General features: G+C 43.9%; 1 protein-coding gene across 1 annotated transcript; it reads left to right on the top strand.

The window, feature by feature from the left end:
* Window positions 1-12,650: 12,650 nt before the first annotated feature.
* Window positions 12,651-17,598, top strand: obi1 (ORC ubiquitin ligase 1). Its single transcript, XM_062997114.1, has 6 exons — window positions 12,651-12,789; window positions 14,510-14,645; window positions 14,734-14,825; window positions 14,912-15,136; window positions 15,442-15,530; window positions 16,160-17,598. Exons 1-6 carry the CDS (start codon window positions 12,718-12,720, stop codon window positions 16,923-16,925), a joined length of 1,380 nt encoding a protein of 459 aa, XP_062853184.1. The 5' UTR covers window positions 12,651-12,717; the 3' UTR covers window positions 16,926-17,598.
* The last annotated feature ends 625 nt before the right edge of the window (window positions 17,599-18,223 follow it).

Raw genomic sequence — 18,223 nt, forward strand, 5'->3', positions numbered from 1 at the left:
CTGAGATGTTTCCACGCTAGATGCTGGAGGTGTGTGATGTTTGAATACAGTAGCATCGTGCGCTAATATCATTCCTGTAATGAAGAGTGATGGGGGCTCGTTCGGGGGGTGGGGGGGGGGTGGGGGGGGGGGGCGCAGTTTGAGAGGGTCTTAGGTGAAGCTCCCCGCCGGTCTCCATGGCGATCTCCATCGGGTGCATCCCTAATCAATAACTCTCACCTGCAGGAAGCGGCGCAAAATGTCTCGACCGCCGCGAGAGTTCAGCTACGACATGCTAGGGTTCAGTGTGTGTGTGTGTGTGTGTGTGTGTGTGTGTGTGTGTGTGTGTGTGTGTGTGTGTGGGATTAAGTCCTGTAGGGGGGGTCGGGCTGGGTGGGCACAGACGGAGGGAGGGAGGTTAGGAAGGAGGATCAGCTAATTAAGCGAAGCATTTGTCAGTGATTAAGCAGCGAGCAGAAAAGGTCAGGCAGGCAGCGGAACCGGCTCCGTCCCAATCCCCCGCTCTAAGGCAGTCTAAACCTTTCCGACCAAAATGGTAAAGACGCCGTTCCGGCACCCGGGTCACGAACCCTCCGCCCTCCATCGCCCGGGCGCGGCCGATCGGCCGATACGTGTCATTTAGGGAATGAAAAATACGGGAGGCGGCCGGGATCGATAGGCGGCGGCGGCCCGAGCAGCCGTGATTAATTGACTGTCACCAATTAATGAGTGAGCGATTACGGGGCGGCGTGTGAGGCGCACAGGGGCTGAAAACTGATCACGATCGGGAACTAAACACGATCCGCCGTTCTGAGCGGTTCTGATCAACAACTAAACACGATCCGACGTTCTGAGCGGTTCTGATCAACAACAAAACATGATCCGACGTTCTGAGCGGTTCTGATCAACAACTAAACACGATCCAACGTTCTGAGCGGTTCTGATCAACAACTAAACACGATCCGACGTTCTGAGCGGTTCTGATCAACAACTAAACACGATCCGACGTTCTGAGCGGTTCTGATCAACAACAAAACATGATCCGACGTTCTGAGCGGTTCTGATCAACAACTAAACACGATCCAACGTTCTGAGCGGTTCTGATCAACAACAAAACATGATCCGACGTTCTGAGCGGTTCTGATCAACAACAAAACACGATCAGACGTTCTGAGCGGTTCTGATCAACAACTAAACACGATCAGACGTTCTGAGCGGTTCTGATCAACAACAAAACACGATCAGACGTTCTGAGCGGTTCTGATCAACAACTAAACACGATCAGACGTTCTTAGCGATTCTGATCAACAACTACACAAGATCCAACGTTCTGAGCGGTTCTGATCAACAACAAAACATGATCCGACGTTCTGAGCGGTTCTGATCAACAACAAAACACGATCAGACGTTCTGAGCGGTTCTGATCAACAACAAAACATGATCCGACGTTCTGAGCGGTTCTGATCAACAACTAAACATGATCAGACGTTCTGAGCGGTTCTGATCAACAACAAAACACGATCAGACGTTCTGAGCGGTTCTGATCAACAACAAAACACGATCAGACGTTCTGAGCGGTTCTGATCAACAACAAAACACGATCAGACGTTCTGAGCGGTTCTGATCAACAACTAAACACGATCAGACGTTCTGAGCGGTTCTGATCAACAACAAAACATGATCCGACGTTCTGAGCGGTTCTGATCAACAACTAAACACGATCTGACGTTCTGAGCGGTTCTGATCAACAACAAAACACGATCAGACGTTCTAAGCGGGTTCTGATCAACAACTAAACACGATCAGACGTTCTGAGCGGTTCTGATCAACAACTAAACACGATCTGACGTTCTGAGCGGTTCTGATCAACAACTAAACACGATCTGACGTTCTGAGCGGGTTCTGATCAACAACTAAACACGATCCAACGTTCTGAGCGGTTCTGATCAACAACAAAACAAGATCCAACGTTCTGAGCGGTTCTGATCAACAACTAAACATGATCAGACGTTCTGAGCGGTTCTGATCAATAACTAAACACGATCAGACGTTCTGAGCGGTTCTGATCAACAGCTAAACATGATCAGACTTTCTGAGCGGGTTCTGATCAACAACAAAACACGATCCGACGTTCTGAGCGGTTCTGATCAACAACAAAACATGATCCGACGTTCTGAGCGGTTCTGATCAACAACTAAACACGATCTGACGTTCTGAGCGGTTCTGATCAACAACAAAACACGATCAGACGTTCTAAGCGGGTTCTGATCAACAACTAAACACGATCCGACGTTCTGAGCGGTTCTGATCAACAGCTAAACACGATCCGACGTTCTGAGCGGTTCTGATCAACAACTAAACACGATCAGACGTTCTGAGCGGTTCTGATCAACAACAAAACACGATCAGACGTTCTGAGCGGTTCTGATCAACAACTAAACACGATCAGACGTTCTGAGCGGTTCTGATCAACAACAAAACATGATCCGACGTTCTGAGCGGTTCTGATCAACAACTAAACACGATCTGACGTTCTGAGCGGTTCTGATCAACAACAAAACACGATCAGACGTTCTAAGCGGGTTCTGATCAACAACTAAACACGATCAGACGTTCTGAGCGGTTCTGATCAACAACTAAACACGATCTGACGTTCTGAGCGGTTCTGATCAACAACTAAACACGATCTGACGTTCTGAGCGGGTTCTGATCAACAACTAAACACGATCCAACGTTCTGAGCGGTTCTGATCAACAGCTAAACACGATCCGACGTTCTGAGCGGTTCTGATCAACAACTAAACACGATCAGACGTTCTGAGCGGTTCTGATCAACAACAAAACACGATCAGACGTTCTGAGCGGTTCTGATCAACAACTAAACACGATCAGACGTTCTGAGCGGTTCTGATCAACAACAAAACATGATCCGACGTTCTGAGCGGTTCTGATCAACAACTAAACACGATCTGACGTTCTGAGCGGTTCTGATCAACAACAAAACACGATCAGACGTTCTAAGCGGGTTCTGATCAACAACTAAACACGATCAGACGTTCTGAGCGGTTCTGATCAACAACTAAACACGATCTGACGTTCTGAGCGGTTCTGATCAACAACTAAACACGATCTGACGTTCTGAGCGGGTTCTGATCAACAACTAAACACGATCAGACGTTCTGAGCGGTTCTGATCAACAACAAAACAAGATCCAACGTTCTGAGCGGTTCTGATCAACAACTAAACACGATCTGACGTTCTGAGCGGTTCTGATCAACAACAAAACATGATCCGACGTTCTGAGCGGTTCTGATCAACAACAAAACATGATCCGACGTTCTGAGCGGTTCTGATCAACAACTAAACACGATCTGACGTTCTGAGCGGTTCTGATCAACAACAAAACACGATCAGACGTTCTAAGCGGGTTCTGATCAACAACTAAACACGATCAGACGTTCTGAGCGGTTCTGATCAACAACTAAACACGATCTGACGTTCTGAGCGGGTTCTGATCAACAACTAAACACGATCCAACGTTCTGAGCGGTTCTGATCAACAACAAAACAAGATCCAACGTTCTGAGCGGTTCTGATCAACAACTAAACATGATCAGACGTTCTGAGCGGTTCTGATCAATAACTAAACACGATCAGACGTTCTGAGCGGTTCTGATCAACAGCTAAACATGATCAGACTTTCTGAGCGGGTTCTGATCAACAACAAAACACGATCCGACGTTCTGAGCGGTTCTGATCAACAGCTAAACACGATCCGACGTTCTGAGCGGTTCTGATCAACAACTAAACACGATCAGACGTTCTGAGCGGTTCTGATCAACAACTAAACATGATCAGACTTTCTGAGCGGGTTCTGATCAACAACAAAACACGATCCGACGTTCTGAGCGGTTCTGATCAACAACAAAACATGATCCGACGTTCTGAGCGGTTCTGATCAACAACTAAACACGATCTGACGTTCTGAGCGGTTCTGATCAACAACAAAACACGATCAGACGTTCTAAGCGGGTTCTGATCAACAACTAAACACGATCCGACGTTCTGAGCGGTTCTGATCAACAGCTAAACACGATCCGACGTTCTGAGCGGTTCTGATCAACAACTAAACACGATCAGACGTTCTGAGCGGTTCTGATCAACAACAAAACACGATCAGACGTTCTGAGCGGTTCTGATCAACAACTAAACACGATCAGACGTTCTGAGCGGTTCTGATCAACAACAAAACATGATCCGACGTTCTGAGCGGTTCTGATCAACAACTAAACACGATCTGACGTTCTGAGCGGTTCTGATCAACAACAAAACACGATCAGACGTTCTAAGCGGGTTCTGATCAACAACTAAACACGATCAGACGTTCTGAGCGGTTCTGATCAACAACTAAACACGATCTGACGTTCTGAGCGGTTCTGATCAACAACTAAACACGATCTGACGTTCTGAGCGGGTTCTGATCAACAACTAAACACGATCCAACGTTCTGAGCGGTTCTGATCAACAACAAAACAAGATCCAACGTTCTGAGCGGTTCTGATCAACAACTAAACATGATCAGACGTTCTGAGCGGTTCTGATCAATAACTAAACACGATCAGACGTTCTGAGCGGTTCTGATCAACAGCTAAACATGATCAGACTTTCTGAGCGGGTTCTGATCAACAACAAAACACGATCCGACGTTCTGAGCGGTTCTGATCAACAGCTAAACACGATCCGACGTTCTGAGCGGTTCTGATCAACAACTAAACACGATCAGACGTTCTGAGCGGTTCTGATCAACAACTAAACATGATCAGACTTTCTGAGCGGGTTCTGATCAACAACAAAACACGATCCGACGTTCTGAGCGGTTCTGATCAACAGCTAAACACGATCAGACGTTCTGAGCGGTTCTGATCAACAACTAAACACGATCAGACGTTCTGAGCGGGTTCTGATCAACAACAAAACACGATCAGACGTTCTGAGCGGTTCTTATCAATAACTAAACACGATCAGACGTTCTGAGCGGTTCTGATCAACAACTAAACATGATCAGACTTTCTGAGCGGGTTCTGATCAACAACAAAACACGATCAGACGTTCTGAGCGGGTTCTGATCAACAACAAAACACGATCAGACGTTCTGAGCGGTTCTGATCAACAACTAAACACGATTAGACGTTCTGAGCGGTTCTGATCAACAACTAAACACGATCTGACGTTCTGAGTGGTTCTGATCAACAACAAAACATGATCTGACGTTCTGAGCGGTTCTGATCAACAACTAAACACGATTAGACGTTCTGAGCGGTTCTGATCAACAACTAAACATGTTCAGACGTTCTGAGCGGTTCTGATCAACAAAAAAACACGATCTGACGTTCTGAGCGGTTCTGATCAACAACTAAACACGATTAGACGTTCTGAGCGGTTCTGATCAACAACTAAACACGATCTGACGTTCTGAGCGGTTCTGATCAACAACTAAACATGTTCAGACGTTCTGAGCGGTTCTGATCAACAACTAAACACGATCTGACGTTCTGAGCGGTTCTGATCAACAACTAAACATGTTCAGACGTTCTGAGCGGTTCTGATCAACAACTAAACATGTTCAGACGTTCTGAGCGGTTCTGATCAACAACTAAACACGATCTGACGTTCTGAGCGGTTCTGATCTAAACCAAAATACGTTCCAACACTTCGAGCAAGTTCTGATCTGGAACTAAACACGATCAAACATTTTGAGCAGGTTCTGGAAATAAATGTTTGGGAAATAGTAGTGAAAGATCCGTCAGTTGTTGTTGAGGCTTGTGTTGACGTTAACGGAACATCCAATCAGCTGCAGTGTAAAACATCAAGAAAAATGCTGCTGGAGGTTCAAAGAGCAAAGCAGCAGCAATATTGGTCTAGTCTGAAGCTTCAGGGAAAGTTAACCAAGCTGGCATCTGCTGATCATTCAGTATCACACACAATATTTAGAAATGTTGTAATCGGTGAGGAGGTTCTTATATTCTGTGTGAAAGCACGCTTACAGATTCTGCCAACTAAATATAACCTCTCACTGTGGTACCCATCCATTCATTTACCTTTCTGTCTGCTGCATGGCTCCACTCAGCAGCTGGAGTCTGTAGCACACATTCTGAACGGCTGTAGTTCTCTTAAAGGTCTGTACACGGCACGGCATGATAGACTCGTGGACCTGATAACAGCTCAGCTTCCATATGTAAAGAACCAATTCATCTTTAAGCTCCACAATTAGACCTGAGTGCTTTAATGCAACATCTGGGATCTTTTTAGGAATCGCCAGTACACCAGATATTGTTTGTATTTCCCAGAGTCAGAAGAGGGTGGTACTGTATGAAATTTCCTGTGCATTTGATTTGTATCTGGAGGAGTCCTATACTTCAAAAATGATAAAGTACCAAACACTAGTTAATATCATCGGAAATTTAGGATTTAGATGCCAACTGATAGTCCTGGTGTTTGGAAGTGTTGGACATGTGCACTTGCAGTGTGTGGTCTTGGTCTTGGGGGGTTTAGTAGAGCAAAAGTAAAACAGGTGGTGAAATATTGCTCTATTTCAGCAATTATTGGAAGTTTGCATATTTGGAAAAGGCGTCGTTTTCTTTATCCTTAAACTTGGGGATGTGCTATAACATCTTATTGAGAAATGAACTGTAGCCATGTTGGATGTTTTTCTTTATATTTTGTTTCCTGCTGATGTTATATATTGTATGTCGAAACAAATAAAGTAAAATAAGCGCCGGGAGCATTTTTACACTCCTGTGTTGATGTGAGAGAGACGCTGGAGTACGAGGACCTGCCTGAATGTTACCTGCTCCATTGTGATGAAATAATCAGCAGCGGTGTGTGGACGGATCGTTTTGATACGCGAATCCTGATTACAGTCCAAAAAATATTGGGACGGGAGCATGTTTACCGCCGTCTTACATCACGTTCTGATTTTCATTCAGCAGACTTGCACTTCATAACGCTCCACACTTTATTAATAGGAGACGGTCTGGACTGCAGGCAGGCCAGTCTAGCACCTGCACGCTCTTATTATGAAGCCACGCTGTGATAACACATGCAGAAGGTGGCTTGACCTCGTCTAGATGGAAGCACGTGTAACTCCAAAATGTGTTTGTACCCCTCAGCATTACTGGAACCTTCACAGATGTACAAGAGAACCATGATACTGGAACCAACACCCCCCATACCAGGACAGACAGGAACACTGATAACCAACATGTGTAACAGTACAGGAGGCATCAGTGCACACAGCATATTTTCTGTCTGTCTATCTGTCTGTCTGTCTGCCTGCCTGTCATCTATCTATCTATCTATCTATCTATCTATCTATCTATCTATCTATCTATCTATCTATCTATCTATCTATCTATCTATCTATCTATCTATCGATCTATCATACCTTTATCTGTCTGTCTGTCTGTCTGTCTGTCTGTCTGTCTGTCTATCTATCTACAGTGTATCACAAAAGTGAGTACACCCCTCACATTTCTGCAAATATTTCATTATATCTTTTCATGGGACAACACTATAGACATGAAACTTGGATATAACTTAGAGTAGTCAGTGTACAACTTGTATAGCAGTGTAGATTTACTGTCTTCTGAAAATAACTCAACACACAGCCATTAATGTCTAAATAGCTGCAACATAAGTGAGTACACCCCACAGTGAACATGTCCAAATTGTGCCCAAATGTGTCGTTGTCCCTCCCTGGTGTCATGTGTCAAGGTCCCAGGTGTAAATGGGGAGCAGGGCTGTAAAATTTGGTGTTTTGGGTACAATTCTCTCATACTGGCCACTGGATATTCAACATGGCACCTCATGGCAAAGAACTCTCTGAGGATGTGAGAAATAGAATTGTTGCTCTCCACAAAGATGGCCTGGGCTATAAGAAGATTGCTAACACCCTGAAACTGAGCTACAGCATGGTGGCCAAGGTCATACAGCGGTTTTCCAGGACAGGTTCCACTCGGAACAGGCTTCGCCAGGGTCGACCAAAGAAGTCGAGTCCACGTGTTCGGCGTCATATCCAGAGGTTGGCTTTAAAAAATAGACACATGAGTGCTGCCAGCATTGCTGCAGAGGTTGAAGACGTGGGAGGTCAGCCTGTCAGTGCTCAGACCATACGCCGCACACTGCATCGACTCGGTCTGCATGGTCGTCATCCCAGAAGGAAGCTGACACACAAGAAAGCCAGCGAACAGTTTGCTGAAGACAAGCAGTCCAAGAACATGGATTACTGGAATGCCCTGTGGTCTGACAAGACCAAGATAAACTCGTTTGGCTCAGATGGTGTCCAGCATGTGTGGCGGCGCCCTGGTGAGAAGTACCAAGACAACTGTATCTTGCCTACAGTCAAGCATGGTGGTGGTAGCATCATGGTCTTGGGCTGCATGAGTGTTGCTGGCACTGGGGAGCTGCGGTTCATTGAGGGAAACATGAATTCCAACATGTACTGTGACATTCTGAAACAGAGCATGATCCCCTCCTTTCGAAAACTGGGCCTCATGGCAGTTTTCCAACAGGATAACGACCCCAAACACAACCTCCAAGATGACAACTGCCTTGCTGAGGAAGCTGAAGGTAAAGGTGATGGACTAAACCCAATTGAGCACCTGTGGCGCATCCTCTAGTGGAAGGTGGAGGAGTTCAAGGTGTCTAACATCCACCAGCTCCGTGATGTCATCATGGAGGAGTGGAAGAGGATTCCAGTAGCAACCTGTGCAGCTCTGGTGAATTCCATGCCCAGGAGGGTTAAGGCAGTGCTGGATAATAATGGTGGTCACACAAAATATTGACACTTTGGGCACAATTTGGACATGTTCACTGTGGGGTGTACTCACTTATGTTGCAGCTATTTAGACATTAATGGCTGTGTGTTGAGTTATTTTCAGAAGACAGTAAATCTACACTGCTATACAAGCTGTACACTGACTACTCTAAGTTATATCCAAGTTTTATTTCTATAGTGTTGTCCCATGAAAAGATATAATGAAATATTTGCAGAAATGTGAGGGGTGTACTTACTTTTGTGATACACTCTATCTATCTATCTATCTATCTATCTATCTATCTATCTATCTATCTATCTATCTATCTATCTATCTATCTATCTATCTATCTATCTATCTATCTATCTATCTATCTATCTATCTATCTATCTATCTATCTATCATACCTTTATCTATCTATCTATGGGGCTGAGCTCAGGGCTCTGTGCAGACACTAAAGTTTCTTCTCTGGGCTCTAAGGCATCTAGGATGGACCATTACACAGTCGAAATGTGTATTGTGGTCAGATGAATCAGCACGCCCCCGTCCTGACTTTTTTGGAGCCTGTGTTTATATTTACATTTACAAATTAGAATGAAGTTGATCAGTGAAACGTTGGAAATCTTTAAAGATTAAAGAGAATAAACACAGATCCTTAATCACGATTCTTCTTTTTACTGAGTTTTACTAAGTGTCCCAACTTTTTTGGACACTTGGTTTGTATCATTACTAAAAATAAACGTGGATTTTAATTAGTGATGAGCTGGAGTTTTCTGCTCCGTATGTTATCCGGCGTCTCTGTGCTTTTATCCAGTCGCCTCGTCTCTGGACGGCGTGTTGAAATGAAAAACTTGTATTAAATGACACTAATGTAGTCGCAGCACCGGCGCAATCGATGTACAACACTGTTGTGCCGGCGACTCGATGCTAATCCGGTTAGCTCATGCTGGCCCGGAGTTCGCCCGCCATTAAAGCGCCGAACAATAAAGCAACAAGCATTTTCCAGCGGGATCCCTGACAATGAGTTATGAGGCATCAGCAGCCGGGCGTGGCCATTTACTTCTGCTTTTCATAACTACAGTACATTCAGGATATAAATGCATGATAACGTCCCGGGCGCGCTCAGTACAGCCTGGTGCACATTAATATCTAAACTATCGCACTAAAGGAAAGGAACACCCGACCACAAGCTTACTGGACGTTGGTGTTCTGTTTCATCCCAGAGCTGTCTGTCTGTCTGTCTGTCTGTCTATATACATATCTGTCTGTTTATATATCTATATATCTATCTAAAAAAACAATTAATTGATTTTCTCCTAAAGTTTGGAACACAGTGGTGAGCCACGCCCCATCATTGCTTGTACAGACTGATCCTTTGGTAAATCCTCCTTTTATACCTGATCATGATTCCCTTACCTGTTACCTGCTTATTGCAGAACGTTTTAAAACTGTACAGCTTCCAACTTTTTTAGTGAGCTACAATAAAGGTGGTAATTGAATACACACTTAAAAAATGAGAGGAACACATAATCACGCTAACATACGAGGGCGTATTAGGGCCACTTTAAAGAAAAGTATTATGGCCACAGTGACCTCCTGGTGTTAAAATGAGGGATGTTCATGATTGGTAAAGTTCTACTTATCGTATTTAGGTTAGTTTTAGGTTGTGTACCTTATCTTTACACAAACTGATATTTTAAGCATAATCTAAAACAATAAAGTAATAAGTAAATGTTGTGAACACATTTCATTGCATTTTCTTTGGATTCTGAGTTCCTGCCCCACCCTGTAAACGTGTGAACGATGCATCCTGCTAAATTACCATCTGAGTGTGAATGATTTAAAGCAGGAGGATTAACGGTGACGGTGCAGTAATACAGTAATCAAACATAATTTCATTCATACTTTTTTTTTTATACAAAAATTTTTTTTTTTCATTTGAAATGTAATCTGTGAAATTAAAACTAAGGAACTGTCCATATATATGTGAGTTTAGCTCAGAATTTTTTTTGTTTTTTTGTTATTGTAATAAATACAGAGGTACCTTGTAACAACGTCCCCTAAACTCTAAAATCGGCGTCCTTTGTTGGGAAATTTGTACCCTTAAACTCGCCGTGTTCAGCTTTAAAAAAAAAATTAAAAATTACTTATTAGGAAATGTGAATGCGCCAGTGCTGAAGGGAATACGGTATTCCAAGATCAAGCATCTCCAGCATTAAGAAGCGTCAGGAAACAATAAAGAAGTAAAACTAAAGTGCAGCTTTTATTGTATTTTTATTGATGTGTAACTGTTTGTAATTGTATTTCAGTGTGTTTATATTATATTTGTGTTATTTTCAGTGTTTAAGTGTCAAAAACAACCTCATTATTTTACATGAGACTAAAATATCTGCAGCTATACGGGACCATGGACACATTAACAGGTTCCCCAAACATCCTTATGGGGAAAAATACATCGAAACTCAACGTCTTTAAAACTCAACACCACTCCCAGAACCGACTGACGTCCAGTTTCAAGGTTCCAGTGTACTAACATTTTAAATAAACTTTTCTAAGCAAATTGTAGGACAGTTGTAGCCAAGTGGTTAAGGTACTAAACTAAACCCCACCACTGCCAGGTTTCCACTGTTGGGCCCTTGAGCAAGGCTCTTAACCCTCAATTGCTTAGATTGTATACAGTAAGTCACTGAAGTGTCTGATAAATGAAAATGTAACTCTACAGCCACACAGCACTGGGTTCAATCTTTACCTTCAAGTCAGTGTTTGCATACTTTTCTTCTGGTTACTCTGGCTTCCTACTACCTCCCAAAACATGCAGAAGGTGGATTGTCTGCTCCTAATTGATTCTGGATGTTTGATTGAACACGTCTGTGTTGCCCTTGGTTTGAATGACACCTTGTCCAAGTATTCCTACCAGAACCCACACACGTACTACACATTTATTTACTAGTCTTTAATTTTACGGTTCCAATTTGTATTTAATAATGACTTTTTGTCGATATGTGCTAGTTAGAGGTGGTAGTGGAATCATGTGCATTTGAGTTTCTTTGCTTTGTTACTTTAGTGGATTGTGTCTTCTAGCTAAATAACTAAACATGAATGTTTTATAACCTGCAGATCTCCTGGTACACAATAATAATAATCTAGAAACTGAACATTAAAATGTGTATTTAGTCATGCAGACCAAATGTAGGGGTCATAAACCGCAAGCTGCTAAATGTTATGTTATATAAATACAACAACAATAAAAATGTACGGGATGTTTTTATACATTTCAGCTGTAACTTTCTATTGTAATTATAGTAAAAAAGACAGAAAAAAGAAAGAAAAAGAAATAAAAACTTATATAGCCAGACTGATCAACTGCTTAATGGTTGCTTTAGTCCATTAATGTTTTCTTTTTTATTACTGATTTTTAAAATAAAATATAACTACTAAAGGATATATAAACATCACACATTTATATTAATATAAAATAATATGCACATATATACAAAATAATCTAAATACTAATTTAAGTGTGATTTCAAAACAAAACTAGTAAGCTAGTTAGCTAGCTAGCTAGATTGTGTGTGGGTAACTTCTGTGCACTGCAGACAAGATCTCAATAACATATAACTACATTTAACTTTTAACACTTAACTTTATTTTAATGAACAATTAATTAATTTTATTGATCATTTCACTTCATACATCATTTTATAAATTACGTTAGCAAGTTAGCAAGTAACTGCTCAAACTGTTCTCTCGAATTGCGCACGCGCAGTATTCACACTCCGTACGCGGTTTCGTTTATCAGGTGATTTGGTCTCTCCGGCTGTCCGTAGTTGTAGTTCTGGAGCTGATCGGAGCCGCAGTGTGGTCGCATTGTGCTGCTTTGTTTGGACTACAATTTATTAATTATTTAGGTTTTTTGAGACAGAAATGGCACAAACTGTGCAGAATGTGACTCTGTCTCTGACTTTACCGATCTCCTGTCAGATCTGCCTCGGAAAGGTAAAGTTTCGTTGGTTAAAGTTGATGAAATGTGAAGCTGAATGATGTGCAGGTTGTAAATGATCGATTGCTGTTTGGTTTAATGATTATTTATTTACCTTATACTGAATTTATGAGCAGATTTATTACATTTTTAGCATATGAAACAATAAAAGCTCATGTTGGGTGTAATGTTAGATTTATGCGCGAATAATGCAGAATCGTCTGGTTATTGTTCATGTCCTGGAAGTTTTGCATGAACTCTCGGATTTAAAGATAATAAAATATTACAGATTATTAGTAAATATTTACCTGTTAACTTTGTATAAAAGTACTGAATTCTACCTAAAGGGTTCTGCATGATTAGACAGACTCATTGCTGTTCTTATTTATTATTATTAATATGCAATTAAAACCATCTTCTTGTTTCTACACTCGCTGTCCATTTTATCAGCTCCACTTACCATATAGAAGCACTTTGTAGTTCTACAATTACTGACTGTAGTCCATCTGTTTCTCTACATGCTTTGTTACCCCCTTTCATGCTGTTCTTCAATGGTCAGGACCCCCACAGAGCAGGTATTATTTAGGTGGTGGATGATTCTCAGCACTGCAGTGACACTGATATGTTGCTGGTGTGTTAGTGTGTGTTGTGCTGGTATGAGTGGATCAGACACAGCAGCGCTGCTGGAGTTTTTAAACACCTCACTGTCACTGCTGGACTGAGAATAGTCCACCAACCAAAAATATCCAGCCAACAGCGCCCCGTGGGCAGCGTCCTGTGACCACTGATGAAGGTCTAGAAGATGAGCGACTCAAACAGCAGCAATAGATGAGCGATCGTCTCAAGGTGGACCAGCTAGGTAGGAGCGTCTAATAGAGTGGACAGTGAGTGGACACGGTGTTTAAAAACTCCAGCAGCGCTGCTGTGTCTGATCCACTCATACCAGCACAACACACACTAACACACCAGCACCATGTCAGTGTCACTGCAGTGCCTGAGAATCATCCACCACCTAAATAATACCTGCTCTGTGGTGGTCCTGTGGGGGTCCTGACCATTGAGGAACAGCATGAAAGGGGGTAACAAAGCATGTAGAGAAACAGATGGACTACAGTCAGTAATTGTAGAACTACAAAGTGCTTCTATATGGTAAGTGGAGCTGATAACATGGACAGCGAGTGTACATTTACATTTTCGGCAATTAGCAGATGCTTTTATCCAAAGCGACTTACAGTTATGACTGAACACAATTTTGAGCAATTGAGGGTTAAGGGCCTTGCTCAGGGACCCACCAGTGGCAACTTGGCGGTGGTGGGGTTTTGAACCGGCAACCTTTTGATTACTAGTCCAGTACCTTAACCACTGAGCTATCACTGCCCTTATAAAATAAGGGGTGTAGAAACAAGGAGGTGGTTTTAATGTTATGGCTGATCGGAGTATATACTTTATATAAATAAGTTTATTATGAAACACTACTACTGGTACCTCAGTGGTGCAGATGCTGGACCACTGATCAGAAGGTCACCACCACCCAGTAGCCACCGTTGGAGCCCCAACCCCTGAGCCTCTCTAAGCATGCATTGTAATCATCGATGTTGTGCAACTGGAACCAAAATGGAAAGTCAGTTGTTAAATTGGACTCGTGGCTTCAGATTGAAACCAAACGTGCCATCTTATTTATCGGTGTTATCATGCCGGCCACACTTACCGCGGTCCGGTCTCGTTCTGTGTCCTCAGGTACGTAAGCCGGTGATCTGCTGTAACCACCACGTCTTCTGCTCGGCCTGTATCGAGATCTGGCTCCAGAAGTGCAGCCAGTGTCCCACCTGCAGGGTTGCCATCACCCCCGAGAACCCCTGCAGGGAGATCATAGGTACAGCGTGAACTCTAATACAGGATCTGATGAACTCAGGAGTCTGATGATCTCCTCTCAATCTGATTCGCTGTGTGTCTGATTACAGGAGCCACCAACGAGAGCCACGTCAGTCAGAGCGGGTCGGTCAGGAAACATCTGAGAAGAACACGGGTGGAACTGCTCATGCAGGAGTACGAGGTTAGGACGGATCAGTGCAGTGCTGGAGAGCTGGTTTTACTGTCCCACATTCCAGTAGTGAGATTTCTGAGTCTGGTCTGTTGCAGGATGAAGTGGAGAACCTGCAGCGGGAGAACGACGAGCTGAGGAACAAGAACCTGAAGCTGGAGACGGAGCTGAAGGAAGCCCTGAGACCCGGTCCTGCTCCGGTTCCTCAGACCGAGACACCAGAACCGCTCGACTGCTCGGTGCTAAAGGAGACGGAGAACAAACTCCGAGCGGCCGGCGAGCTCTACCTCACCGTCTCACAGGACCTGGATAAACTCCGAGATGTAAGAGCTACACCGTCCACATATTAATGATCATCACTAACACAAGGGCGGAGGGTGGATTGTACAGAGTGATGGAGGGTGTGGTAGAGAGGTGAAGATGATCTGAGCATGTGCAGAGGAGGGATGAGGGCAGTTGTAGCCTAGTGGTTAAGGTACTGGACTAATAAGCAGAAGGTTGCTGGTTCAAACCCCACCACACCCTGTTGGATCGCTTTGGATAAAAGCGTCCGCTAAATGCTGTAAATGTAAATGAGTGCGTGTTGTCCCCACAGTCCTGATCCGAACTCCCTGTCTGTTCCCCTCAGGCTAACAAGACCCTGCGCTCCCAAAACGTGGACCTGATCCAGGAGAACGTCCGCCTGAGAGCCGAGGTGGAGAGCAGATCCCCTCAGAAGTGAGAACCTCCACCACCACACACACACACTGAGCAAAGATACACTACATGGGCAAAAGTATTGGGACGCCCCTGTCAGTGATATATGGGAAACAGTTTAGGGATGGCCCTTTTTGTTCTAGCATGAGCGAGCTCTATAAAGACGAGAAACCAAGAAACTCGGCGTCCTGCACAGAGCTCTGAGCTCAGCAGCTCTGGGATGAATCGGAACATCAACTGATCCATCAGCGCCGGGCCGTGGTCGGGTGTCCAGATACTTTTGGTCGTGTGGTGTGTTTGAGCATGAACATAAAGCTGGAGAATGTTGAGTACCAGTCGTTTGGAAAGCGCTCCACTAGGTTTTGAAACACTTCCATGGGGTCTCCAAACTCAGTAGCTTCTTCCAAACCCAGATTCTCCAGAAACACGTTTGCTCAAAGGTCTCATGGTTATGTGCTTTACACCACGGCTTTGGGCGGAGCTTTTGTTGCTCCTGGATGCTTCTGCTCCACAATATCAGCAGCACTTTCAGTACCAAGTAGCATCCTATGATGGTGCCACCTCAAAGATCCCTGTGAAGTAGGAGAACCCCAGAATTATGTGAGTGGCGTACGCTCGGATTGGTGACTCTTATTAATCGCTCGTTTCAGGTTCGGAAGGTACACGGTGGCGGCTCTGGAGGCCAAGATCGCGCAGTACGAGAGGGAGATGAAGCAGCTGAAGAAGGCACTGGAGAGGAGCGACCAGTACATCGAGGAACTGGAGGAACAAGCATCGAGGAACCAGATGAACCCAAAAACACAGACGGAAAACCCTGCCGTGACAAATTCGAGCTCAGACCTGGAGAACCGCGAATCATTAACCGAGAAAAATGAGTCCGGAACCTTTGCCGTGCCCTCCACCCCACCTACTCCGTCCTCAGCACTCAGGGGTTTGAACCTGAACAGTCCTGTAGCTCCTGGTGAGAAGAAACCCGCCTTTAATCGCCTCTCGTATCTCAGGAGGCTTAACTTTGATGACTGCGGCAGCACCAGCAGCTTCACAGCACCTCCTTCATCCGAGCAGTCCTCCTCGAAAACGGACACACGTGGACCGTCGGACCAAACCGCCCCGCCGGATCAGACTGAGAAGGTCTCATGGAGAGGAGCAGAGGAGGCCAGGATGGACGCAGCGTTTCTCGATAAGGTCTCAGAGCTGGACTTCATGATGGCTGAAGGAGAAGGTTCACGCTGTCGGACCGGAAAGGTCCTCGGTACCGCACCAACGTTACAGTCGGACCTCACAGGTTCAGAATCACCTGGAGAGGAGCGCGATGGAGGTGCAGAGGCAGCGGAGAGCTCGGGGGAGACGGTCAAACGGAAGTGCCCCATCGGCTTAGTCATGTCCAGTCCCTCAAAAGTGTCCAAGATCAAATGAAAAGCATCTCAGATTATAGTAAATATTCCATAAGTGTCTCTAGACTGAACAAGACTCCATATATGGAAACGTGGGCTTGCATGTAAGTCCATATATGGAAATGTGAGTTTACCCTTGACTCCATATATGGGAATGTGGATTTGCCTATGACTCCATATATGGAAATGTGTGTTTACCCTTGACTCAATTTATGGAAACGTGGGCTTGCCTATCACTCCATATATGGAGATGGGTTTCCTAACAACTCCATATATGGAAACGTGGACTTGCCTATGACTCCATAAATGGAAACGTGGGCTTGTCTATAACTCCATATATGGGAGCGTAGACTTTCCTATGGTTCCATATATGGAATTGTGGGTTTCCTAATGACTCCATATATGGAAATGTGAGCTTGCCCTGGAGTCTCTTTAAATATTGTTGACTTGTTATTGATTTTGTATGTATATAAATGTATTTTTGTCTTTGGGTTCATGTACGGGGTTTTTAATCCTTTCTAATTAAACATTTGTAGATTTTAATCTGTCCAGAGTGTTTATGTTTAGTGATGTTTGTAAAAGTCACTGTACCACATTGGTCCCTGGTCTGGTTGACCCAGATGGATAATGAATGTTGTAGATGTTAGATGATTGTGTGTTTATGTAGTTTTAATAAAGACGTTTGATTATCGTTACTAACTCGGCTGTAATATTTTATAACACTGAATGTATTTTAAATGTATTGACGACTCGTCCAGGACCAAACAAAAGAACCCAGCCGAACATCTGAAGAACCACAGGCCTGACTCACCCAGTTATGGTTAATGTACGTGATTCCATTATAAGAAAGACTTTGGGTGAAAGTGGCGTCCATGATGACCTCTGAGATTTTTGGGATGATATTCTGTGGACCAGTGAGTCAAAGATGGAACATTCTGGAGTAAATCTAACACTGCAATCCGTCATAAGAACATCACACCAACAGTGAAACGTGGTGGTGGTAGCGTGCTGATCTGTACCTGGATGACTTGTCATAACTGATGGAGGGAGAGCGTCCACCCGTCAGATCATGACCTGAAGCTGAAGCACAGTTGGGTTCTGCAGCAGGACGTTGATCTGAAGCGCACGAGCAGGAGGGGTTCAGGGGGGTGATTACTTTTCACACAGGTTTTGAATAGATGTTTACTAAATGGACTGATGATTAAAAAGCTGCAATATTCATGTTTCTTTATCTTATATTAAAAATAGTTGGAAGATGTGAAACATTTAAATATAACAAATAAGTAAAAATAAAAGAAATCAGGTGAGGGGGCGAATACT

The sequence above is a fragment of the Trichomycterus rosablanca genome, chromosome 6 (assembly GCF_030014385.1).
Source record: "Trichomycterus rosablanca isolate fTriRos1 chromosome 6, fTriRos1.hap1, whole genome shotgun sequence".
NCBI lineage: Eukaryota > Metazoa > Chordata > Actinopteri > Siluriformes > Trichomycteridae > Trichomycterus > Trichomycterus rosablanca.